Source organism: Ambystoma mexicanum, chromosome 3p (assembly GCF_040938575.1).
Source record: "Ambystoma mexicanum isolate Mex_15411 chromosome 3p, UKY_AmexF1_1, whole genome shotgun sequence".
Taxonomy (NCBI): Eukaryota; Metazoa; Chordata; class Amphibia; order Caudata; family Ambystomatidae; genus Ambystoma; species Ambystoma mexicanum.
In genome coordinates, this window is record NC_090925.1 from 1,132,088,616 (window position 1) to 1,132,116,561 (window position 27,946).

General features: G+C 44.0%; 1 protein-coding gene across 1 annotated transcript in view; it reads left to right on the top strand.

Annotated features, from left to right (window-relative positions):
- Positions 1-27,946, top strand: part of LOC138581303 (solute carrier family 22 member 4-like) — a 745,421-nt gene that overhangs the window by 699,399 nt on the left and 18,076 nt on the right. The window contains exon 9 of the mRNA XM_069652517.1: positions 11,662-11,797. Coding sequence (XP_069508618.1) covers positions 11,662-11,797 — 136 coding nt within the window. The remainder of the gene's footprint in view (positions 1-11,661; positions 11,798-27,946) is intronic.

Sequence of the window (27,946 nt, forward strand, 5' to 3'; positions counted from 1 at the left end):
GGGTCGGAATGGGCCGCAATTTGCTCCTTCGTGCAATGGCGGAAACGCTATTTACGCTGTGGCGGTCCGGTCGGTTGATTTCCGCAAGGGTCGTAATGAGGGCCTTAGTCTTTACTGGGATGAGTATGAGTGTTCCAGTAATAATTCTCAGTCTTCTGCAGCATTTGGTCCTTACTGGGACGAGCACAAATGTTCCATTCCTTATTTTTGGTCCTCCACCCGAGTCTCCCACTCTCCTTTGTCTTAGGGATCGCATGTCTCAGGGCCTGCAGCCTGAACAGTGATCTCTTCAGTGATTGTCAGGTGGGTTTCTCGGCTCTTCACTTCTTCGTTCGACACTCTCCATGGTACCTTCAGGTAGGTGATCTTGGCGTCGTTTAGGGACTTCCAAGTCCACCGAGTTGTGGTCATACCACCACTTCTTACGCAATCACTCCTTGGACACTTTACCAGTCCTTCGGCTTCTCTTGCTTCAGGTTTGCTGGAGTTCAACACGTTAGATTTTGCATGCCAGCTTCCCCCCAACATCGGAAGCTGTGCGTCCCCATTTCCTTTAGCTTCGCTCTCACAGCTGATTTGGAACTCCTGGGCCTCTCTGACTCCTAGGCCGCCTTCTCTCTGATTTATGACGCTGCCGTGGGACTTGCCGGCGCAGCAGCAAAGTCCTTCTTCTTTTTTCTACTTGTACTCTCTACTGCTCCAGTGGTTTTCATTGTCTAAGTATCAAATAAGGATTTATTTTCAGGTTTCCTCAAACGATCTATGTGACAATAACAAATAACAGCTTGTTCTTCATATTTTCTTGGAGCAGGTTTCATTAGCGATCGGCTATTAGTGGGTTGGTTAGGGAGTTCCTAGTCAGAATGGGAGTCCTTGTCCCCAAGGTGAGAGTCTCTCGCAGTGAGGTCCCACTTGCCTCTATCCCTAGGAAGGGTATGACATAGCAGGCTCAACTCCCGAGCCTCACAGGGAAAGGCTCCCATTTTCAGACGTGACTGAATCCTGCAATTCGTCACAGGTGCTGACCAACACCATGTGAGCTGCTCCGGGACAAAGCAATTTTACTCAGATCCAGCAGGGTCCTGCTATTTGACATTCTTCTGAGTTAGAGAAGTGTTTCTGCTTGGTGCCACTTCTCATTGCCAGATGTGGTGTTCAGTTTCAGGGGTATTTATCAGAGTTGGGGTGATGCTCAGTGCCAGTCTTCTGCATACTGTTAGGAATGCTGCTGAATAGCTGCTTCTCAGTGCCAGGCTATTCTAAAGTGCAAAACGCCTTCCCAATGCCAAGGCCTGGAGGTGTATTCAGTGCCTTAGTACCAATGCTTGGATCATGTGCCCACTCCAACGCCTTGAGTGCATATGTTAGCTGCTATGAATATGACAGGTCTGTTGCTATTCAGTTCTATAGGCACCGCTGTTCTCTATTTTTTTTATTCATAGTGTTTCTCAGTGCCAGGGGTAGTGCCCAGTATCAGGTCTAATATGCAATGCTTTGAATACTGTGCACATGCCAGGAGTGCTGCTACGGGGCGGTGCTGCTCACTATCAGGACTCAGCATTGTGCACAATGCCAGGATGCTTTTCACTGCCGCTAAGGGTTGCCCAGTGCCAAGCCATAGGTTCCTGATCAGTGGCAGGTACCAGCAGTGAGGAGCCACTGTCCTACTGTGAGGGAGCAGCCTATAACACACTACACAGACTATGACCGATCCCATAAGGAGGGATGAGGCTAAGTGTTGTAGGACATAGTGCAGGTGGGCTATGTATTAGCCTTTGCCTACACTCCACACGTCATTTATGCTGCTATAGGCGGGCCAGAAGCTGAAACCCCAAGCTGGGGCATCAAATGCTGGACCTCCTCCAGCAGTCCTCAACATGCGCTGTGTTTTGGGTTGGAGTTCTGGGGTCAGTGGATTCCAGAATGGGCTAGTGTTCTAGAAGGGTCGTTGGAGAGGGGCATGTGGAGGACGATATTTTTCTGGTGTGGAAAGCCGCCTGCAGCTGCTCAATAAAGTTGAGAATGAAGATGAGGACATTTTCAAAGGGTTTAGTCATCAAACACTCCCGCTCTGCTCTATATCATCCCTTGGTCAATGGACTGGTGGAAAGGGCAAACGGGTGTGTTAAAGGTTTTGTGCAACTAGCTCTGAGGACTAAGGTGCCCTGGAAGGAGGTAGTCAAGCATAGTGTCCTGGCGTATTGTACCACTCCTCATAATATTCTGGGCGTTTCACTATTTGTGTTTCTCAAGGGAAGAGAAGTGGGTACGATCTTATGCCACAGTTGGTTAGGTATGGCGAAGACAGTGCCATTGGATTGAAATAAAATCATGGGGGCTAGTGTGGACAACCAGAGGGATTACAAACAATGGTTCCGTAGCGAACATAGAGGTAAGGTCCAGGACTGGTAGTTGGGCATTTGGGTGCTGATCCGCAATCTCATGTTAAACGTTAGGTGTCAGTGTGAGAAGTGTCTGGGTCCCAAGCGGATCAGTGCAGTAAGCGCATGGGTGATAATTGTTGAAGTGGGTGAGGTGTGGTGAGTTGGTCACTAAGTCAAATTCTTCACTTCAGAGTTGAGGCAAGGTCCATGGTAGGGTGACCAGGCATCCTGGTTTTTGCCGGGACGGTCCCGGAATTCGGCCCTCTGTCCTCCCGTCCTGAAAGTTTTTTTAATTTAAAAATCCTGTCCCGGCTTTGGGCAAAGGGGGTGACAACAATTATGATTGTTTCACAACACTTTCAGAATGTTGAAGTTGGAGGATTGACACGAACCCCCAACCTTTTCAGGTACGAGCCACAAAACTTGCTAACTGTGCCACAGAGACTTGCCTGGAAATGATTGTACAGCAAGCCATGTCATATCAATGAGAGCAAAAACTTGTTTTTAATGCACATGCCAAGATTCACAGACAAAACTGCACAATTTAGATCATATATAATTTATAGAAAGGAGAAGTGCCAGAAATAGTGGTGGGTGGTGGTTGTGGCAGCATGTTGGGAGAGGGACGGTAATGGGTGGGCTGCGATGGGGTAGTCCTTCTTTTATGTTGTTGGAAGTGAACGCAACTCACAGTTGTGAAGGGTTTATTGGATGTGTCTTCAGAGGTAATTTAAAGAGCTTAGCCACACGCGCATTTCCAGAAGCTATTGAAAAAAAATTCTAAAAATGTTTTTAGCAAATAAAAGAATCAGAGTGACGCATCTGCCACCATGAGGATGTTTTGGGAATTACCCAAACTGCAATTTGTGACACGAAAATCACTCCCCTCAATTACACACCAGAAATAATATTCTCGGTGCATTAATTACTGGAAAATGTTGTTTTCGGAGGTACATTTTCAATATACACCTCTTTATTTTTCATTAACCATTATTATTATTTTTTTACTTTTTTAAATGAACCCTTACACCATAAAACAATAAAAAAATCATCAAAGTTTCAATCAAAATTTAAACAGCAAGATTGTAACAAGTAGTTATGAAATATATGCATTGCTAAAATCAAAGATATCCGATTCCCTTCCAACATATGAACCCAAAGACTTTCTGACTCCAACGACCCTCCATGAAAGACAACACACTTTAACTGTGTCCTGACCTTATGCAGTCTAGGACATTCAATAACAATATGTCTCAATGTGTTGATAGAATTGTCATTGTGGCAATGGCGGCAAGTACGCAAAACCCTATGTAATCCCTGGCGGGCACCCCTAACCTTCTGGGTTAGCGACTAGTTGAATCAAAGTAATAAAAACATTCTGGCACATTGTTTATCTGGAAACTTACCTACATGGGGTCGGGTACGACCAAACTTAGGGAACACTGAGATACATTGAGGTAATGATTGTTTCCCTTAGAGGAAACATGATTACAGCACTAATCCCATGTAATCACCTTTTTGCTTTACTACCGTGTTGCATCTGCTCCAGATGGCATAACATGTCTAAGCACATATGTCACAGGCATGCTTCACAATGGATTTTCAAACTGAGAAGCATGCCAGTGTCTTCAGACCCAGAAGCCACTCTCAAAACCTTGTAGATAGTATTTTGGGGAGAAAGTCTTATTTCATCGTCCAACATAATTATTTTACGCATGACTAAAGAAAATAATTAGGTAAGACAACATGTCAAATGCAATAACTTGCACCAAATATGACCGTTTAATTTGTCCATCCTTGCCTCAGACAAGGTAGAATTGATCTTTGATCCATGTAATATTGTTAAACAACCTAATTAAAGACAACATGGAATACCCACCACAGGTATTATTAGGTTTCTTTATTTTAGCTATCAGTGGCAATATTCAAGGAGCAATGATTTCTTACACTTTATGTTCCAGCAGCGTGCTAGTAATTACACACCCCAAGTATCTGATTTCCAATGTTACAGGAAGAGATATATTGTTAAGATTCCAAAATATATCTTATCTTCCGCTTACATGCTCAATAGAAACTCAAGATTGAAGATGTAGCAGATTTTGCCTTCAGATGGTTATCTCTAGAATATCGCCACATGGCGTCCAGACTACGCTGACAAACTATAGCAGTTTGCCCAAAAATTACTATGGCATCTGCGTAAAGTATACAATTGATCTTAACAATTCCAAGTATAGGCAGATAGTTATTATTTGACTTATGTCTGTATTATGTCTGAAATATATAGATTGAATAAACCTGGGGCTAGAAGGCACCACTGTTTCAATCCACTCCTAAGATATATGGTTCCGGAGTTATGGCCTTGGTTAGATAACCCAACTTTACCACTTTATCTGTATGCAAAACAACCAACATATGTAATTTAATTCATCTTGTAGAGCCCACCACACATCCAAATTTGACCACAGGTAATTTCTCGCCACCGTATCGAAGGCACCCAAAAACTCTACATATAGCACATGAATTGGAGCACTGAACCCACCCAATGCTTGATACTTCAGAGAACTCAAAATAAGTCCACAGAGCAGGGTGCCAACCCCCTTTCTGAACCTCCAGTGATTGATGGATATTATTTTATGATCTTCAATCCATCCTGTCAGCTTCTTCAACAGTAAAGGGGCACAAATCTTTCCTGTACGATAGGGCATCAATTACTAGGTTGTGAACGGAAACCTTTTTTAAATATAAGCAACAAAAGGGAAGGCGTCCATGTGGAGGGAAGTGAGCCATCCTTAATGATGGATCCGTATAGAACATATAAAATATCAGCCCAGACAGACAGATTGTTTTTAATGATGATTTGGCTCATCCAGATGAGATAGGGCCCACCAGGCACTTTAGATTGCATGCAACCTCAGTTATGTCATATCTCTGAAAATGAGCCTGCCAAGTTCTTATGTTTGTAATCTTATGTTTGTAATCTTTATCTTAGACCGTTGACCTCTGAACTTGTGTAAAATGGATTGTCCACCTATTTTTTTGGAATGTAAGTGGGCAGAATGTGTCCTTGTAGATTATCCTCCTCCTTCAAAAGATCCCAAAACCTCTGAGTGTCATTTCTATAAGACCAAGCATTTGATACTATTTACGACTGGTTATCCTATTTTGATAGGCTTTTAGCCAAATTGTGTACCATCACATTTTGTTTTACCTGTTGCCCACTGTTAACAAACCTTGAATTGATAAACCAGCATTTTACACATGTGAGAAACCTAAAGGTGTCTCCCTGACTAGTCCCCAGGGATCTGTCATCCAGGTGGCCAGGACACAGCCATCACTATTGGATCCAGTTCCTGGGGATGGACCAGTGCGGGAGGATCACCTGCATGAGGAGTCCTCAGGGAATGGAAATGGGACACCGACGGGTAAAATGCGGTACCCCCTTCCCTATAACACATTTTCCCCATCCTTTCCTGTAGGATATTCAGACGTTCTACCCCCCCTTTTTTCAACACAAACACTTTCTTACACTGTGACAGACAACGGACTAACACCCTTGTTCCAACACAAGGGTCAGGCAGAGTCAGGCAATTGACAAAAACTATGCACACCTGACTACCCTTTCCCTTCACCTTCCCCACAGGGATAAAAAGCAGAGCACAAAAGCACACTGCGAGCAATGCAAACCGTACGAGGAAGCAGCTATTTCAGACCAACAATTCAAACGGAGGGGAAAGGCAGAAAGACCAGGAGGGATGACGAGGAAGAAATGGTCCTCGCCCTTTTCACTTCAGACCTGTGAGGCTTCAGAAAGGGAAATCATAAGACCAGGAAGTCCAGCTGGCGTGTGGTGTGACAGGTGTCAACGGCACACAGGGCCCTCCCGCGCTGATAGTAAAAGCTGCGAGAAGCGCTTGCTGCTGTGGTGCCATCCTTGACTCCTGAGACAAGAAGCGTCAAAAGTTCAGCACAGTCGGTGAGTCGCAGAAGACTGATAGTAAACCGCACTGTGCTGGGCCTAAGGTTGCAGGCGGCAACATTGTTGAACAAAGAAATTGTGTAATTGAACTTTAAAGGAACCTTAGTGTAAGGTTCAGAAGCAGAGTGGTCAGGCATCGCAGAGGCACTCATTCAAAGGACTTTGACTGAAGCCTTTTTGGGGTTGTGTTGTTTTGTTGGAACTACGAAGACCAAGAGGCCTTAGTAGAGGCTAGTGTAAAGTGTCAAAGTGGTCCGACAAGGGTCGAGCAAAACCACTCGTACACTCAAAAGTCTTTGGCACATGAGAGAAAACTGATTGAACTGTGAAACTGGCAAATGTGAACCCGACAGAGGGATGCCTACAAATCAGGGTAAGCAGGGACACACCCAAGAACCAGATATTAATAGAACTGTGTGAAGCCTGGCTGGGTCCTTTAAGGGAAGCCTGGCTGGGGGCTTTAAGGGAAGCATGACTGGGGGCTGAGGCCCGAGCTTAAATAAAGAGAAGAACCTAAGAGATTTTGTGAACTTTGGCAAATGTGAACCCGACGGAGTGATGCCTGCAAATTAAGGGTAAATAGTAATATACCCATGAACATTGTGATGACGTGTGAACCCAGCTGAGGGATGTCCACAGTGGATAGTTGGTGAAAAGGACATTGAGACTGTTAATTGATATGTTTTTGAGTGAAAGGCCGTAGTGAACCCGATTGAGGGAGTCTGACGTTGCAAGAAGGATGAGAGTCCGGATGCGGTGGATCCAAGGGGGGGGAGGAGCAGTCGCCCAAGGTGAAAAGATTGCCAAAGGAACTTTTGGTTGTTCATTGTTTAGGTACAGCCAGTCTTCTAAGGCAAGAGAGACTTTTGCAGGAAAAGAGACTTGGCCCCGGGAGGTCCCAGCATCGTTGAAAGGAACTGTAAACTCGTGCTGGCGAGGTCCAGGAGTGTGCTGTGCTCAAAGGTCCTGCATTGTCCCGTGCTAAAAACGTGGGGAAAGGAGACCCAACCATACCATCCTGACTTATCATTTGGTGAACTCTTCTTTGTTTTCTTGAGAACATTATCCCACACTATTTTTATAACTTTGTTGTAAGGACTGGCAATAGGTTTTTTAGTATAGGCCCTTTTTATCTGAACAGATACCACTAGGACGTCTTTGTTATTATTTGATGGTCGTAGCTTGCTCCCATCTTAGATATAGGTTTAGATCAGGGGGTTTTCTCACCCATTATACAGGTTAATAAACACCCTTGAACTCTGATCACTTGTGTCAGTCTTTACTGTTGCAACCATGAGTTTCTTGCACACCCCAAAGTTTCTACACAGTACTTATTTCCTTTCTTGAATTATCAGGTCAAAAAAGTCCTTATTGTATCCCTGATTTAAGGGGGCAAGAGCGGTACTAGAGGAAGTAAAGTTGAAAGTTCAAGTTCTTGTTGTTTCTGAAAAAACATTTAGGGGCTAACCATGTGTCTGACCAGGCCGTAGGAATCCATTTCTGCCATTGGGACTCCAACTATGACAACATTGACCGAAATATTCTGATCAGACCAATACCGCCTTTTCCTGCCATAGGTCAATTGCAGGTCAACTTTTCCTTCTGGTGCAAATCTGCCAGATAGATTCATGGTAAATTGCAATACTAAAAATGTGTGATCACTGGCAGGTTTGACTCTAATGATTTATTGCCACATAGAATTAACTCTATCCACTGAAACAAATACATAGTCCGGTGTTGGACAATGGACCCTTTATAAGCCCCCACAGACACCTCCTTATCAATGATATTCTTTATTACGCTGTGCTGGTGGGGCCGCTTTGATCTTAAAAGCTCCAACGTGCCATGTGTGGAGGTGCAAGCATCACTCACCAATCTATGTTCCTCCTTTGTATTCTCATCTCTCGTGGCCAACGGAAATGGGAACCGCACCATCACCATCTAAGGTAGTAAAAAATCTGGGAGTCCTGATGGACAACACCCTAACCTTAGAACCACAAATAAATGCAACAGTCAATAAATGCTTTTTCCTCCTACACACAGCAAAAAGAATCCTACCTTTCCTCTTCTTCACACACAAAACACTCACAATCGCTGCCCTCGTCATGTCAAGAATCGACTATGCAAACAGCCTCTACCTCAGAATACCAGAATACCTTCTGAAGAAACTACAACAGATCCAAAATGCAGCAGCCAGACTACTCCTCAAACTATCCAGAAGAGACCACATCTCTCCTGGCTCCCACTAAAACATTGCATCACCTTCAAAACAATGTGCATAACGCACAGGGCAATCAGTGGACAAGGAACAGAATTCCTACAAAAGAATAACAATCTACAAGCCAACGAGACTCCTCAGGTCAAGCAACGAAATCCGCCTGCAACTAAAACCATACCTTAAGAAAAAATTTGGAGGCACCACCTTCTACCACTTAGCCGCAAAAACCTGGAACAACATCTCAAAAGAACTAAGAAACACTGAAAATCACCAAAAATTCAGGAAATTACTAAAAACCTGGCTCTTCAACACCACAGACCCAAACAGAAAACCGAAACAACAGAAAGGAAAAGAATGACTAAACCTAAGAGGACACTGACAACACCCAGAACCAACTAATGAACTCCATCCACAACTAGACAGGTAATGCCAAGTCAAATAAAACACAAGCGACACCCATTAAAACAGAATCAACAACCCCAGCCAATTCCAGCCAACATCCTCACTCGCCCCATAATTGCTACAAGGTATCACACTTTTATCAAGTTTTCTACATGTTAGCAATCACTGCACTCAAACTGAGTTGTGGACTTTAGCAGGCACACTGGCCATATCAGTGGAAAAGGAAGGCAGGTAAGGGTATGAAGGAAGTTGATGGAAGTGGAGACCAGACGTGAAAGGGACTGTGAATACCGGACAAGCCCAGATCAGGACAGAGGGGCAGAAATGCCCCCACACCGCTTCTGGAGAGATTACCCAAGCCTAGCACCTCAGTTCGAGACAGAAATGCCAACTAACTAATCCACTAACAATTTCCCCCTTTGCATACACCTCTCAAACTCCAAACCAAACACAACCACAAACCTACAGCACAACAAACCGCACAAACTTCACTACATTGCAACAAGAAAACAAAAAACGCACATAGACTCACACAACAGTATACGACAACTACGAGCCGCAAACACCCCAGGCCCAGCCAACGGACCCACTGGGCAGACGCTGCCAACAGCACATCACTGCTCTCTTGCACTTTTCCTGCTTCCTCCCACTAACTCTCCCCCCCTTTCACCTTTTCAGAGCTGCCAGGGCGCGAGGGGACCCTCCGGTAGTGATAGTGCGCGGTACAAATGTCTTTTAACATTAACATTAACATTAACATGACATCAATAGTGCAGACTTAAAATTGGAAATGGGAGCTTCGCAGAATGACAGCAATGGGTTAGGAGGTCTCACTGGGTTGGGGGTAAATATATTCCTCGTGTCTCTCACTAATCAAACTCTTTTCAAACTCTTTTTGAACTCTCTTTGCGAGCTGTGCTTTCCCCATTGTGCCTTCCCTGTGTTTTTTGCATCCTTTCCCAGGAAATTCAATGACATTTCATGCATATTCCTCAAGCTTTCACTTTTGCATAAGTTCAATTTTCCTTATCCTAACAATAAAAAGATTATTAAAACTCATTCAATATTATTATTGAGGGTCCTGCAATGGAGGGAAGTCCCCCAAATGGCTGTGTGCAGTTTTTTCTTTTTTTAAAACCTTTGTTGCAGTTGTGTTACGCACTGTATTTTGCATGTGGGTTCTCTCCAAGGCAACCAGAGGATTTTTTTTTTTAGCTCACCGAATTTTACACAAATGACCACCTATGAATATGTGTTGGTCACTGGTGGGCAAGTTCATCCAGGACTATTTCAAAGATAGGAATGTGATAAGCATTAACCAAAACAAAGTATCGAAAAAGCAACCCGGCGATGCTTTGTAAAGCAAAGTAGTGGCAGGTCTGTAAACAAGAACGAAAGGCGTTATAGTTATCGTCCAAAATTAGATTCGGGAATGGATAAGACATACTGATGGACTCATATATGGATGCTGTAAAAGTAATCTTCTAGATTTCTCAAAGGTCACGGAGAGGATAGCTCAGGGGCAACATGCTCGTCTTGGAAGCTAGACGACACTTGCGAACACAAGTTCAAACCCCATGTCCGTTGTTAGAAACCTGGGGTATATAAATAACCCATTAAACACAGAGGAGCTAAAACTGATCTGCCAATCTAAAAATCATCATTGAATGAACAGATCCTGGGAGGGCACTTCAGAAGCGCTCATGGCCATACACTGAAATCCATGACGTGACACCAAAAGCTTCCAAACCCCCAAGCTCATCTTGACAGTCTCGCTTTGCGTGTCTCATCTCCCTTTATTTTGCTAAACTGCTGCTGTACATTCTTTCCTCCAAATCCTCCTACTTCATTTTGGCAGGGTTTATAAATACTCAGTGTCAATTTTTACATTGCCAGACCCAAACCCCAGCACTGGTCCTTCACAGGGAAAGCCACAGGATATATGGTGGGGTTACCTCTCCTGCCCCAAATTCCGTTCGAGGCCTGGCAAGCCAGCAGAGCTCCCTTTGATAACATCCTCATCTCATCTATTAAGCTCTATACCTCTGCAGATAAAGCCAGCTATTCAAATGCAGCTTTGGCGTGTCCTTTTCCAGTGTTCCCTAAGGTCTCTTTTGTGTAATTCTCATCACTTGGCTTTTTTGTTTGTTTACATTTAATTTTTTTGTTTCTGCCCTTTTACAGTTTTTATCGCTGTGATACCTCAGTTTAGTTTTTAATCCTGATGTGCTTGTTTTCTTCAACTCTGATCTTGAAATGACTTTGTCCGAAGTATGTTCCATAATACTGATATGTGTATATTTCCTAGTGAGCACCAATGTCGTTGCAGTGCCTGAAAATACGAATTCTTTCAACTATGACTACTAAATATGATCATTAAATATTCCTTGACGTCCTTAATTTGCACTGCTTATTATAAATACAAAGACGATAAGTGTATCAAAAGAGTTTGCTGTGCAAAATTATGTTACATTTATAAAATCCTGTCCATGTTTTGGAATATGCATTTTATACAAAAAAGTCACCCGCTTTCGAAAGTCTGATGCATTAGTGTAGCACACGAATGGTGTCAACAGAGTCCTGCTTGTGTGCTCTGAAATTTATTTTGTGGATTGATGTGACTGATATTTGATAGGCACTTACAATTCATGTGTTGTGTTTTTGTGTTATATCCACTGTAGGTGCGTATCATAAATTACTGCCTTACATCATGATGGGGAGCCTGACCGTGACGATAGGGCTGCTTACCCTGATTCTTCCAGAAAGCTTTGGAAAGCCTCTTCCTGAGACCATCGATCAAGTACAGATGGTTCGAATGTATGTGGATTACCTTGATGTTTCCTCAACATACTCTTGATTCTTTTAAACCGTGCCTCTAGTCATCTCACATTTCCATGTCATTCCATAGTCTGTAATTGTTTGCTAAAAAAGGATCCATTGAGTTCACTGTACATAATTGTCAGACTATGTGTGATTTCTAATTCGGAGTACAGAAGAAAGCAATACAAACAATTCAACCTAAAGTTTGGTCTAATATTGGTCTAAAAAAGTGTGTTCAAGAAGACACATTGAGTAGAAAACAAGTAGTGGACGCAGAAGCTATCCACAATTCACGGTTGTAGTGTATCTCCTGCCAACTACCCCACCTCACTCATGGCTTTCCAAAGCCGACAAAAGAAACAAAATATCTTTGGGTCAACGGGTGATGGGGAGGGAACAATCATCCACCAAGGTGGCTGCATTTCTACGGGTTCCATGATTTGGAATGTGTTATGTGCTGCCCAGTCCTGTACCAAACACTGAGGCCAGGCATTGGAATAGCAAACCACAATGGGGAAATGTGGTGGCACAAGAAAAAGCACAAATCAGGGGGAACCATGCACAGAAAGTCTGAGCTAATTGCTAATACTGTGGCGCCGCCATCCTCCACGTGTGAGGAGGCGAAGTGTAGAGTTTATCTGGGGCTCTGTCAGTAGGCCATTGATCATGTTGATCATTGAGACACTGGGCCTCATTAGGACCCTGGCGGTAAGGGGTTTGCGCCAGCGTTAGCTGCGCCGACCCCTTACCGCCAACTACGAGTTTCCAGAGCGCCATGGACACTTTTCCGCCCGCTTTTTGCGGGCGGAAAAATCCATGGCGCTCTGGGACCTTGGTGTTAATTACGCCACCGTATTTTACGGTGGCGTAATTAACTCCTTCCCCACTCCCATTGAGCCCTATGGGGCCGAAATGGGAATGGGGAAGGGTAAATGGGACAATGGGGACTTACCGCCCCGCCGACCTCGGAATGGGGCGGTAAGTCCGCCATCCGCCATGGCGTAAAGGGACTTTGCGCCATGGCCGGAAAGTCCGTGGATGGCGGTAAAAATCCGCCAGGGTCCTAATGAGGGCCACTGTTGCGAGCAAGGATAGCGCTGCATGCATCACTTCACTTTCAGAGGAAGTACGCCATGCCTGGGAGGGAATAGTGGTGTTGAAATTCAGCAGAGAAGAAAATATTAGAAAGCGGTGCATGACTAGCAGTCCACATGGAAGAGAATGTCTGTTTGTGGGTATCATCTTCATTTTGTTTGAGGCCTCCGCGTAAACATCAGGATTGTGTGTAGAGAAAAAGTGGCAGCCATCTTGGCATCAAGCAGCAAATGTGCTTGCTGATTAGCACCAATTTAGCACACTAACCTTGCTTTCAATCTCTCTCCCAGAGAAAGGATTGTTGATCTCTGAAATGATGGACATGTTTCACAAGTTAAATGACAGTCACCCAGATAGAAGGTAAAGACAACTGCGTGAATTGGATTGACCAATAGCAGTAGATGATAGAAGCAAACCTATGAATGTTGACAAAAATATAAGTGCCATCATCAGATAGAATAGGACCGTATCCACCACAACAGAACATAACTCTCAGAAAGTGCCACAAGATGAAACTAAATCCGAGTCCTGGGCCTTCCAGAAGGAGTGAAAAGTATCAGTATCCATTGAAAATTGGATCATGGAAACCCTGGAGTTCGACAGGGAAGCAATCCCTATATGTGTAGAGAAATGTCATGAAATTAGAGCCAACAGAGCGATGGCAGAGCTGTGGCAGAGCGATGGCAGAGCGGTGGGGTGTACCAGGTCCTACAATGATCTTCCACATGATGGATCAAAGGGATGATAGTTGATCTCGAAATCTGACCAACACAAAGGAGACATCTGATATGAAGGTAAAAAAAAGCACTGTGCTTCCCCCAGTGCTTCACCAGAGACAATAACAAAGAGACTGGGCACCAATATGCTAGAACAGAGGTTTCCGGCCAGTGGGTGAGGGGCAGAACTTCTCTAACCAGTGCAGCTAAGAGTTATACTGAAATAAAAGGACTATATCTTCTGTGGCCCCATGAGGGCAGAGGAGTTATGACAGCTTGTGGATGAGAAAGGCCACAGGAAGTCACGGGAAAGTGATGAGGGTTGAGCGTGTATGGGATAGATTCACTTCACAATGATAGATATGTGTCGGTTTCAAGTTTTACATGTTTACATGCATCCTGCTATGTGCTGATTGGGATTTTCTTCCACCATCCAAGAGTAAATGCGGATGATATGTTAAATGTCCACCTTTGAAAGAACAGCAGGTGTAACATATCGGTAGAAGTTCTCGATCTTCTCTCCGATTCTTTAATAATGAAGACTATCAGAGAGACTCATGTGGACAATCCCATGTTTGAAGCAGAGTAAGTTACTCAACTGTGTTCTGAGAACTCAACTGTGTGTGTTCTCAATGGTGGGATGAATTCTCTACTGTGTTTGACTGTTATTTTGTTAACCTAAAATAATAAAAATAAAATCATAAAAATAAAATACATTCATGCGTGGCATGCCAACCATGAGGCAGTAGGGTCCTCCCATTATGGAATCCCAACAGTTTCAAGCTTGCGAACCTGGTATGCTCCATGCATATGCCTTTCCCCAGGTGCCATCGTCTCCATAAACCAAATCGGCATTACACAGTTAACAGAGGTTGGACAAAAAGGTTACCAATAGCTGCTTTTTGCTGGTCTAAATATGGGAGCTTTTGGTAGGGGCCCCACAAGTCTGGGAGAGATCTGCAACATTTGGCTGGGGCTCCAAAGGACCCAACTTAACCAAAGGAGTTTTGGGCACTGGTTCATCCTCCCCTTGAATGAAAACCTAACATTGCTCCCTCAATCGCCAATCAACATTTCTGTGGGGTCTGCGGTCGACTAGGAAAATGCATGGACTCATTGGAGAAGGGAGAGCTCAGTCTAAATTCACTCCACACAGGAAATTCTTCTGTGTGTGTTAGCATTCTGTCACCTCTCCCACCTCCTCCATGGATTATTGTCTACTCAACAAAAGTAGTAAACCCTGCTCCTACTGTTACCATTCTCTCAAATTGGTTCTCCCTGGACAACAAAAAATAAGATAGCTAAACGTGTTTAACAACATTCACCATTGCTCTCTTGGCATCTCCTCTTCTGATCAAATGTACTGTGCCAGGACTATAGACAGCATAAAGATCTTGTCTGACCACATATGTCATGAACCCGAAGAATTCTTGAATCTCGTGAGGATAGCTCAGGCGCAACGTGCTCGGCTTGGAAGCAAGACGACACATCGCAACACAGGTTCGATCCCCGGGTCCGCGGTTAGAAACCTCTCGGTATTAAGCAAATTATGTATAACCTATCATATCAATCACTCTGTACTCACACTTTGTATTGAAAATACAGTAACCATCAATGCCCTGCCTCCCTGAGAGCTCATCAAACATTGAATGTATTTATTAATTTGTTATCTACTTTTTTCATAAAGTAAATAGATCACTGTGAAACAGACTTCAATTTGACTCATTTGAATCTGAAACATTAAGTGCATTATTAAGGTATTGAGTAGGTTACCCAATTATATACATAGGCAAGGTAATTAACTATCTGTTAATCACATTGTTTTATTTATAAAGTTATTATAGTTTTCCAAGACATCCAAAATATTGATGAGTGGTAAAAGACTATGCATAACTTGAAGGCAGCGGTTCTGCTGATAAACGAAGAGTAGGACTTAAAATGGCGGGAAACCACAATGAAAAAAGATAGAAATTGCACAAGGATCCTTACTTTATAATTGCTATTAAGTTCTCCCTGTGCCTAGTCAATCATCAGCACTGCGCAGGCTTATTGTTCATGTTTGTGATCATGTGTGAGGACTAGCAGCACTGGGGGAGAATGAGAAGCCAGGATAGACACTTTGCGACGACATCTGCCTGAGTGACAGACGAAGAGAATGTGTGCACATGCTGACTGGAAGAATGGGTGAGATGATGCCTGTGACTGAGACATACCACATTCCAGGAGGCAAACAATACCCGACGAAGGTCACAGAGCCTGTAACTGGCAGGGGGGAGGGGCGTTAGTCAAAATACATGCAAAATGCGCAGTAAGAAATGCCTGGTATGGGGAAGAGGAATGCCACTGAACTTCCAGTCCCTGCCAAGAAATTGACCGAGGGGAGACAGCCACAAAGAGTCCTATTATGGTGAGAAGCATAAAAGGTGAGTGAGAGGTGTAGAGTCCAATGCAGATGAACAGATGACCAATCACATCTGGAGAGCATACCATGACCTAATGGAAGGGCCCATTAGCCACACATTGGTAAATCAACCTACAGTGAGCGAAAACTCAGAAATTGGCATATAAAAATAGGAAAGTCAATTTGAGTCAAGTCACATATTCCACAACGCCACCTAGTAGCCATTGCTGGCAGTTCACCTCCAGTTCTGAGCCACAACAGTAAGGCATTGTGGGTATGCACATTTGCTCGAACGCAAACCCTTTACTCCAGGAAATTGTCTTTGTCTAAGAGGGCAGTGCTACTTTATACATAGCTTAATCAACCCAAGACAGACATTTGCAACATGGCCAAATGCTCCAACCACAAAGCTGCCAGGACTATACTGCACTGATGATCCCTAATAAGGGTGAAAGCAGGCATGTAATTGTCCTGGCAGCTTTCCAAATGCCTGTTTTGGGTCCCGAGTTTCCCACTGCACTGCATTTCAAGGGTTTTGTTGCACGTTATGTTTAGTCACCTTAACTGCACTTCAACTGCACTTTAAAGATTTTTCCTTGAATATATATATATCACACGTGAACAAGTGCTGAGTGGAGCGCGAAACCCGTCGTGTGCAGTGAGATTTGCCCTAGGGCGTCCTGCCTCTGTTGTCTTTGTTGCTGCTCAACCATTTGACAGCTATTTTTTCATAATAAAGCTCATAATTTATTACGATGTGAGTCAGAGTTTTTTTCTTTACACTTTGACTCAACACAGTGGAGATTGCTTCTCGCCTGGAGTGCGGTTTAGATTCCTTCTTTTTTCATGTATATATATATATATATATATATATATATATATATATATTTATTACAGGGCCTGCATTAGCAGCCCTGTAGTTATGGTTAAATTGCTCAACCCATAAGAAGAGCACTTTTTGGCCGGCTTATAACTTTGGCCCCCCTGGACGAATCCTCACGAAACTATGCAAAGAAAGTATGTGGCCCCATCAGATTGATCTTGCAAAGTTTGTGAGGTTTCGTCAAGGGGGGGGCAAAGTTGTAGGGGGGGGTCCCAAAATGTGTGGTCTTTCACATAGATGCAATGGAAAAATATTTTTATTTACGCCTACGCCCCAAACTGCTGAATGGATTTTCAACAAATTTGCGGCAGGAGCAGAGTCTTTGGCCCAAAAGCGTGCTTTTGTAAATTTGTTGTAAATCTGTCCAGTCCTTCTTTTTTTTAAATGACCAAAAAGGTCAAAAGAAATTAGTGATATCTAGGTTCGGTTCACGGACTTACTTCCCTGTTCGGTCCGCCTACAGGCCTCTGATTGGCCCAGTGGTCGTCGTGAGGTCTGCAGACATCAGACGCGCCCACTGATTGGTTAATAAAAAACATGAGGCACGTTAGATTTTTGGAAACGCACGCCATGTTGGATTTGCAGACATTCGTCAGTGTCCGCGAACATCGCGCTAAAAGCATATCGGAAAACACAACATTGCACTTGTCAAACTTATCATACAATCTTTGGGGAGGTGAAGTGTGATGAGGATGGGATGGGATATGGCCTTAAAAAGCCCAAAAACTGGCGTTTTTCTTCTCCGATGTCCGAACAGTCCGGGCATTCCCGTAATGTCCATGAACATCTTAGTTGTTCAGGGGCATCTATGCTTATTTGTGCATTACAGGGTTGGTGAAGAGCAGTTTTTGGATGGCTTATAACTTTGGCGCCACTCAATAAAAGTGCATGAAATTTCGGAATTTCATTGTAGACCTGATTCGGAATGGTTTTGGAAAGTGTGGTGCTGTTTTGTCAACTGGGAACAAAATTAGAGGGGGGGTTGGAAAAGACTGAAGGGGGTATCTGTATTCCTGCCCTCTATATGGCAGAGCAGAAGCACAGAGCACCACAGCCAAGATTCTCTATAGGTTAGCGAAGGACGGGCAATCAAGCCTTAAGCTCTCAGGAGGTGATGCAGGCTTGTTCTTAAGTAAAGTGTAGTCCCCAAGCCCCACAAAGGAATATCCACACACTAAGTTATGTGATAACACAGTTCTTTATATAAATAAGGTTCAGATTATATATATATATATATATATATATACACAATCAATTACACACTTTGTGCTATGGCAATATTAATATGATAAATATGTACAATATCTATGTGGTACCACAGTTAACTCTTGACTCCTATAAAATGCACCAACTACTGATAGTTCCAATGGCATACAAGTCAAATAGCAATGTGAATCAACATCAGACATAGGATGGAAGACAAGTTAGGTTAAACAATGGCAGAATAGTTTGCCACACTACCATGAAACAGTTCTGTGTGAGGATCCCCCCACCTGGGCAACATGTAAATAAAGGTTATCAACAAGCCCAGTCCATATATGTTTAAAATAGTCATGTTTCCTGTCAATATATTCTGCTACCCCAATGTACCTGAGTTTAGCAGAGTTTCTTCGATGGTTCGTCGACGGATCCCTTGTGGGAAAATTCTCTTTAAAGCAGGAGCCACAGGGCGTTGAGATATCTTGAAGAAAATGTGAACACTCTCGTTGGGACAGCTGCTTTAACCTTTGCGGTGCTCATCGATGATTGGTCGTGGATGTCCTGTTAGGAGGAGGCGTGCAGTGCACCTCGATGATGAGAGTTTGTTGCTGCAAAGATGACTTAATGAAGAACTTAGGCCCATCAGCAGGCGTCGGGTGTTGGCATTGGTGTCGACAACCAAGACTCGACCACGGCTGGCTTTTGGATCTTTGCCAGCGTCTTTGTGGACTTGGGGTGGAAGGAAACGCACCAGCGGATTCTCCTCGGTTTGACTTTCTCCGACGGGACAATGCGGTCGGCGGTGATGGCAAAGGAGTCCTTTGTTTTAAAGTATCTTAGGCAAAGGTGGAGCGTTGCGGCTCTGGTTGTCGGCAGCACGGCGTCAAGCTGTCCCCCCTTCTGGGCCACACAACTCAACGGGCTTCCAGCAGTTATGGCGGTCCTCCGAACCCTGGTTGACGACAATGGACTTCGTTGTCTGGGTGCTTCACTTTCAGTTTCCTCGGCAGTGCCCCTCTCAGTCGACAGTCTTTCGGGACTGGCTTCCATGGTGCCTCGGTGAAGGTCAGCTTTCTGCACAATGCTCCGTTGTAGCTCGGGGAGATGTCTCGTAGCCAGGTCAGACTTAACAGCTTTCAGATTGGGTCAAAGGAAAATAGCAGCAATTCTTCTCCTTCCAGCTGGGCTTCAGGGATAAGCAGCTTCAAGTTTTGACTTCAGCTTCTGAACAATTCTGGTAAGTGAGAGGTCCCCAGATATACTGTTCTGTCTCTCATTCACACTGCTGAGCCAGGCTCAGACAGCCAATCATTCAGAAGAGCATTCAAGAAGGTAGGCAGCCAATCAGGCTCACAGTGCATTCAGACAATTCTCTTCCATCCAGACACTCACAACAAGGAATGTGGATTGGGGCAAGCACCCAGCCTTTCAGCACACCAAACTGCATACATACCAGTTGCAGGCAGGGCTGTCTCATTAATTGTGTCACACACCAGAAACCAGAAACCCATAACATGAAATGTATATTGGTCACACACTCCATTCACCAAGGTCCCACCCTAAGGGTGTATCCACAACATACAGTCACTGGCAAGGCTCCAGCCAGTCTGGCCTGGGCTTCCCCACAATACCATAAATGGTTCTTCCACTCAACAGCCATTCAGGGAAAGGGACAGAGTCAGGGCTTCCCAGGACTTTGGGAAAACAAGGTAACAGGTTATAGAAACCAAGAATCCACAGGGGCCATCTTGTCTCCTATCAGGAATCCACTGATTCCTATGGCAGGGCCTGGGTATCACAAAATGTAGGCTACTCAGAGCACCTGTCAAATTCAGCATGGAGCTGCCTCCAGCCCATAACCTGCTCTGTGGGCCACACATAGGTGCCCAAAAACATACACTAGGGTGTCTTGATATTGGGCAAATCTTCCTCGGGACCAGCCCTTGGGAGCAAAAATTACCCAATTCAGCCCAAAATACAGGTTCTATTGTGCCGAGCAGTGAACTCATGCTAGTGACAAATGACACCTTCAATAAGTTTTAGTATTTTATTCTAAACAGTGAATTTCAGCAACATCTTGGGATTCAAGTTAGAGAAGATTACAAAGCACAAAACTTAGAGAAATGCAAAATATAGAGAAACATAGAACTTAGAAAAACATAGAGAAACACAGTCTTACGCCCCTTCAATCAGCACTGGGAGACCCTGGCCCTCATAAGCTAGCTGTAACAAGCCCCGCTCAGAGGACAGCGCTGTAGGGTGCCGACAGAGCCACAAATTCCAGACACTTGATCTTGCTCGAACCAAGTCCACAGATCGATCTCCCACCTGAGTCATGTGGGCATGCATTTTTATAATCTCGTGCTGTCAGTCCATGACGCACAGTTCCAGAACTTTCCCTGTGCAAAATATAGGCTTGCTCATGGAAAAACCCAACTCTGTGAATTTCCACTGTGCTCCTTTTCTGTGCCCCTCCCTGCTTGGAGCCCATCTGCGCGAAAGCTCAGGAATGTCTTATCAGTGCCTTCTCAGAGAAAGAGGATTTGTTTACGAAGCCATGCAGGGCTACCGTTAGAAAGGCAGAATATTCTAAGAGAAGCCGAGATGAATTAACCCCATGTGAGCAAGCTCTAAAAGGCATGCACTCATAGCTTAGTGTTCATAGCGCTTAAGACTGGCTATCTAAGCGCTATATAGGTGCCATAATGTTCCAAACACTCCAATAATGTCTATTAGCTACAGAGCTGGGGCCTTCGCCCTGCCTGTTTATTTACAATGCATAATGTGACCTACCACCCCTACTAGGCCTGCATATTCCTTGTAGCTCACTACTGCATAATGGAAGTGCTACAACAGACTACTGTCAGCATTTTTGGCACATACTTTGAATAAACTATTGGCTTTCAGCGGCTAATGCTGTCATCTAAAGCCCTGATTGGCAAATTTGCAATTTTGTGTATCACTACATAGGGGTACAGGGTTGTACCCCCACCCATGGGTGAAATAAGGATTTCCCAAGGGTCTGTTTACCACAACCAGAAAAAGGAAGACCTGCACCACCAGGAGTCCCACGTGGACTTCTGTGCAGAAAACAACACAGAACACACACGATAAAAGGAGTACAGGACAAGGACATGGAGGCCCTATCCCTCCAATGCATTTCCAGCATCACAGGGGTCCCAAAATATTGTAAAGGCTTATAAATGTGGTGCCATTTGACGAATCGGCACAAAAGTTTGCACAAAGATTTTAGATCTAGATATGAATGTTCTTGCAAAGTATGGTGGGATTTTGTCAAGAGGGGACTAAATTAGAAGGGGGTCTCAACATTTTTAGATGGTTTATAACTTTGTTGCCGTTTGACGAATGTGGACAAAAGTGTCATAATGTAGGTACAAAAAAGGTTGGGAAGTGGCCAGATTGTCCGGATCATGGCATAAGGTCATGACCTGGACAATCTGCCTACTGGCCATGACCATGAGGGACGACAAATGGGAATACAGTGGCCAGGTCCACCAGGGACTGGCTAAGTGGTAATGTTTTTCGAAATTGGGATAGGTTGGAAAGGGGAAATAAAGTGTGCTTGTGGTAATATGGTCATAGGGTTCTCTCTTTGCCTTCTGCAGGCCGCCATGGAAGGGGAAGAGGGGATCTGTATGGAGCCCCATCTTCCCTTTCCATGGGGCCATTTTGGAAAAGGATTTTCCTTCCTACAGCGAGAGGCCACAAGTGTCCCGGTGTAGGAAGAAAAAATCCTTTTTTTAGCACCCCGCGTTACCGCTTTGGCAAACCAGGGTGCTAATGCCCTTCATCCCCAGTTGCAGGGGCTAAAATGGGGGATAACAGTCGGGAGCTTAGATGAGCTTTAGATGAGTACATTCTTTAATAGTTTAAGCAGTTCATGATAGGCCTCCTGATCACCCCTGACATCTTGCTACCAACATAATAAACACAGCCCCTTGCAGGGACTTTTAATCAAAATTAATTTCATCAGTGATGTTACCAATGACATTTGTGATGTCAATGTCGATGCCCTGGGTGTTAGTCTTAGCAGTGCACAGTGGTCGAGCAAGTTATGGTTGCTTAGCTTACAATAACTGGTGAATTTCTGAGGTTTTTCCATTTTACTTGTAACCATAATGTCACTTTAACAAGGTTTTTTCATTGAATTTCATAGGTTTTAATGATTGTAACTTAACCATAACGTCCATTTAACAAGGTTTTTTCAGTAAATATGTATATGTATATATATTAGAGGGCAGTGGTCACCGCCCTATAGTTAAGGTGAGTCGGACTCCCATAGGAACCCCTCAAAATTCTATCGTTAATTTTTGATTTGAGTAACAGATTTGACAGAAATTTCAAAAGTGATTAAGGATTCGTGGGCCCCCCAAACTGCAAAGTTCCATAAAGATTTGTTAAAAAAAAGTAATTAACAAGACAAAAACATTTTTTTCTCCAAAAGTGCGGCTTACTTCACTTTTATTTTCCCATAGACAAACAAGGTACATTTTTGCCAAATCACACAGCCCAAACCGCTGGACGGATTTGGAACTGGTCCAAAAAAACATGGGCACTAAGCGTTGACAAGTGATCCATGCATGGTTTGGGTTATTCCGTGAAGTAGGTTTTTAAATATTTGATGGAGAAGGGGGTCCCCCCTTCTCAAAAATAGATAGCTGTATCTAGAAGATTTACCCAAAACTGGGTGTTTTTAGAAATGAAACAGCCACCATCTTGTTTTTCTCTCAATGCAAGAGATAACCGCAGCTATAGCCGAGGATATGGGAAAATGAAACGCAGGAAAAAAGCCATTTGCAGGTCAAAAAACATGCCCATGTCATCAGGCTAGAGGTTGCAGGCGGGGGATGGCTAGAGGGCACCATGTGAAATTTGGGAATGGAGGGAGTCTAGGGACTGAGTTTACAACACAAAGCTTTCTGTAGCCTCGAATAGCCAACATCTGAAAGCAAACTGTGTCACAGAAACCGTGTGTGTTATGGGGGGAAAGGGTAGAGGGCAGGGGAGGTGAGAAGGCCATCTGGGCAGTGGGGGAGCTGGCATAGATGAGGTGAGCTCTTGGTGAGAGCCTTGGGTGGCAGGAAAGCTTTTTTTTTCTGCCTGTTTTTCCGATATTCGCGGCTATAAAGGACCACTGACCACAGGTAAGAGTAGTCCGGTGCCCACGGTTACAGTTTAAAAAAGAAAAGATATTTTGACAGCTATTACTGCATTGGGGTGGAATGGCCAGTGACGCATTTGCAATATAGGTCTCCCATCCCTGCTGTGACTAGGACAGACCCTGCTCAGCTTCAAAGGGAGGAAGGGGCCAGCCTCCTCAGGTCATGTTGCCTGATAAATGAGCCAAAGTTACAAGACCATTTAGAGAAATGGGCTGGCCCTTTCCTTGCTTTGAAGCTAAGAACGGTCAGTCCGGCTTTGAAGCTAAACAGGGTCGGTCCCGGTTACTGCATGGCCGACCGAATAGGCATCCAAATTATAATTTTTTATTAAATCGTGCTACTGTCAGTCCTTGAAGGTTTTGCACGAAGAGACAATTTTTTGCCTTTTGCAGAATTGCATTCTGGTATTTGTAGTCTGCCAGTCAATAATAACAAAATAGATTTTTTTACAGCAACAGTGGGTTTCCCATCCCTGCAGTACCTGTGACAAACCCTGCTTAGCTTCAAAGCGAGGAAGGGGTCAGCCCCCCAAAGCATGTTGCCTAATAAATTACCCATCTTAGAAGACCACTTAGAGAAACATGGCCTAAGGGGGTTGGATCCTTCCTCACTTTGAAACTAAGCATTGTTGGTCCCAGTTTCTGCATGGATGGGAGACAGTCCACATTTGTGAATGCTGTGTGTTTTCTTCGTTTTAAATATCTCATAACACACGGCAACCACATTGTTTTATTTTAAACTGTGCTACTGTCAGTCTTGAATGTTTTGCACTGAGGGACAATTTATTTGCATTTTGCTGAATTGCATTCTGGTATTTGTAGTCTGCCAGTCAAGAGGGGGTGGGGGAGTAATGGCACACTTCTACACTTTTTGCCTAACATAGTTCTATAAGGATTTATATATCTGAATGACACTATGGTATGTGTACTTTTCAAGTTAGCTTTATAAAGCAAAGTATCGTTGAAAGCCAGACATGGGGGTGAGGAGGGGAAATGATGAGAGGGCAAGTCATGAGTATTTGTCCACGATGTCAAAAGAGAGTTTGCAATCCTGGACACTGGTGCAGTTATTCTCCCCTGACTGTGACTGCTTTTCATGCCACCAGTAATAGACACATGTGGGTGAAGAGCGTAACCTTTTTTTCAGAGGGCGGACGCAACACATGAGGTTTTTTGAGATTGGCAAGTTTGCTCAAGTATTTGACTTCCAGCAAATTTTACTCATGGTGTCATGTTTCCAGTGCAGACGCTTACCCACGAGACCACAAGAACTTGTTTCAGATTGGGATTTTGTTTACCAGGGAATATTTCACAGCAGATTACTGGGTTTAAAAGGTGAGCACCTTTTATACTTTGCCAGCATATTTATTGGAACATTTCCTCTCTCAGGTTATTTTTTTGGTGTTCATTACTTTCTTCAAAAGTCCAATGCTATTTTGTCTTGGACACTTTCTTCTAAGGGGAAGGTCAAATGAACTACATTTGTATATGTCACTTGAAGATATATGTTCACTTACTGTGCGTATATTTATGGGTGGCAGCTTTTGATGTGCAGAAAGTACCTGGGCATATGTTATTCTTGCAGCTGGTCATTTTTTTCCTGTTTCTGTGCTGCTTAAATGTGGTTAGTTGGGGTCTTGCGATTTATCACAACAGTCACCAAGAAACCAGCCATAAAACCAAGGGGCTTGGACCACGCTGCTTAACCAAAATGTGTGGTCCATACCAAATAATTGTATCTCACTGCGCAATGCCTAAAAACAGTGTGGGTTCTCAAAGCCTGCAATCTTTTATACATAACAATACACTATCAAAACAGGTCAAAAAGTGCTAGCATTATTGCCCACTTCTAAAAATAAACTTATATCTAAGTGGCATGGACCGTATGAGGTTCTGGAACAAATGGGTCTGTGTAATTATAAAAACTCACAACCGGACCGTCGTCTGAAAATCCAAGTCTACCATGTTATTCTGTTAAAGGAATGGAGAGAAAATTTTTCAGAGTCCCATACCTTCGTTTTATCATGTCTGTTACCAGAAGATACGAATAATAATGCCTTGATCTCCGCTGATCTTAGTAATTACCAAAAGTAAGACCTGTATGACATTATAAAACAGTTTAATGGCGTGTTTAGAGAAGAGCCCGTAAGAATGAAGGATTTTTATCATCCCATCCGCTCTCCCGAAGGCAAAGTGGTACATTTAAAACCTTACTGATTACCTGAGTCCCGAAAAGATACCATCATCCAGGAAGTTAAGAAAATGCTAGAGGCTAACATCATCAACCCTTCGAATAGTCCCTGGTACTCCCTTATCATGTTGGTGGCAAAACCTGATGGAAGTTGGAGGTTCTATATAGACTTTAGTAGGGTGAATACCATCTCAACCTTTGATGCTTACCCAATGCCACATATTGACGATCTTATTGATCGGCTGGGTAATGCTGTCTACCTTTCAACAATAGATCTCACGAAAGGGTATTGGCAGGTGCCGTTATATGGACTAGCCAAAGAGAAAACTGCCGTTACTACTGCCATGGGACTGTTTCAGTTCAAGATTCTGCCATTGGGTCTACATGGGATTCTTGCAACATTCCAGAGGTTGATGGATAAAATCTTGCAGAGCCTATATAGACAACATTGTGATGCATAGAAAAACATGGGAAAATCATTTCTACCACCTTTACACAGTCATGAGAGTGTTAAGAAAAGCTGGGCTGACCGCTAACCCGAAAAATGTACACTAGCCCAATCTGTGGTTACCTATTTAGGTTTTTTGTGGTTAATGGTACTGCCCAACCACAGTAGGAGAAAGTTAGAGCTGTTCTCGATACTCCCACACCAAAAGCTAAGAAAGGTCTCGGGGCCTTTTTGGGGCTAATCGGTTACTACCGCCGATTCATTCCAAACATCTCCAGTCAAACCTCTAGATTAACTGACGAATTGAAAAACACTGAGCCCCAAAAGATCAGGTGGGATGAGAAGGACGAGATCTGTTACACAACCTTAAAACAAACCCTGTGCCAGAGCCCCAGTTTGAAAGTAGAGTGAATTTGGGTTGAAGAACGGGTATCACTTGGGCGCTGGTTCATTGAAGTAATGACTGTATGATTGTATATAGATATTACAAAGAATTGGAGCAGTCTTGTCACTTTATATTTGTTGGTGATTTATTAGTAAACTAAGCCAACATGTGTTTCTACCCAACATGGGTCTTTTTCAAGGCATGTGTGGTGGTCACACAGCATATATTATGTATGATGAGCTCTGTCAATAGACTCTTGTATAAACTTGTGGGCCAGTGGGTTTGTCGCCCCAGCTCTGATTGGTGAGGATCTTCTTCAGTCTTAGGTACTCGAATATGGAGATCTTATGCCCCTCGAGCACTTCTGCTACCGCACCATAATCCAAGAATACCTCCTCCCTAAACAACTGACCCACCCTTTCAAGACCCCTGTTGGACCATGCCTGGCGTTACAGAATCCCTTGCTCCCTGAACCGATAACCGGGCCCCACACCGGGGTCATCGGTGTGGGCCAGGAGGTTAAGCTCTTAGTGCTTCTCCCTTCCCTCCACAGAGCCCATAGTATCCCCAGACACGGGTGATTCTTCAACCTATTCAGTATTTCCCTGAACGGCGCCCAGAGTAAATCCCTCACTTTAGCCGGGTGGGTGTCCATATCTTCTAAGTCGGTCCAATATGACCCCGGGTAGCCCTCGTATGTTCCAGGATCACTTGTAGTTGGCCCGCTTTATAGTAGAGGGCAAAGTATGGGAGGCCAGAGCCCCCTTCTTCCCTTGGGGGGGTGACGGTGGATCTTTTAATCCTCACGGTCTTATTTTGCCAAACAAACCTCTGCACACTACGGTGAAGGTCGCTAAAGTAAGCTTCCAGGATTTCGTGGATGGGGCAGTTAATAGATATAGGAGCCGCAGAAGTATATTCATTTTTATCGCTATCATTCGCCAATACCATGAGAGTATTTGTGTGCCCCAATGGTTTAGGTTAGTTTTAATGGCCACCAGGAGAGGGTCATAGTTGACCGCAGAGAGCGTTGCTAGATTTCTAGGTATCTGGACCCCCAGGTATGAAATCCCAGATTGCTCAACTCTTACTCCCAACATGCAGTTCCTTTTATAGTTCCATGTAATAATGTCCCCACAAAAATGTCTCCTGACAAAAAAGTCATCGTTTTTTGCACAGAAATTATTACATTGAACATACAGGGACATTCCTGCAACCCGTCCCCATAGATAATGTCACCATACATAATGTTGCCAATGGGTTTTCCCATTGACATTATGTATGGGGACATTATTACCTGATACCCCTTTTATCGAGTCACTGGTCTGTGGCCCGGATCGGCATTATTACTGATTTCAATGTGTTGATTTGCAGGCCCCAGAAGGCCCCAAATGTATCAATGAGAGTGGACAGCGTCGGGAGCAGAGGGAGCGTCCACCAAATAACCCAGTATGTCACCGGCAAATAAGGAAAGTTTGAACTCAACTTCTCCTCTTTGAATTCCCTGTATTCCCAGATGTTTTCTTATGGCTATCAACAGGGGCTCCATTGTGAGTGCATGCAGTATGGGGGACAGCGGACACCTCTGTCTCGTGCCTCTAGTCAGCTGGAAGGGGGCCGACAATTCCCCATTGACCTGGACCCG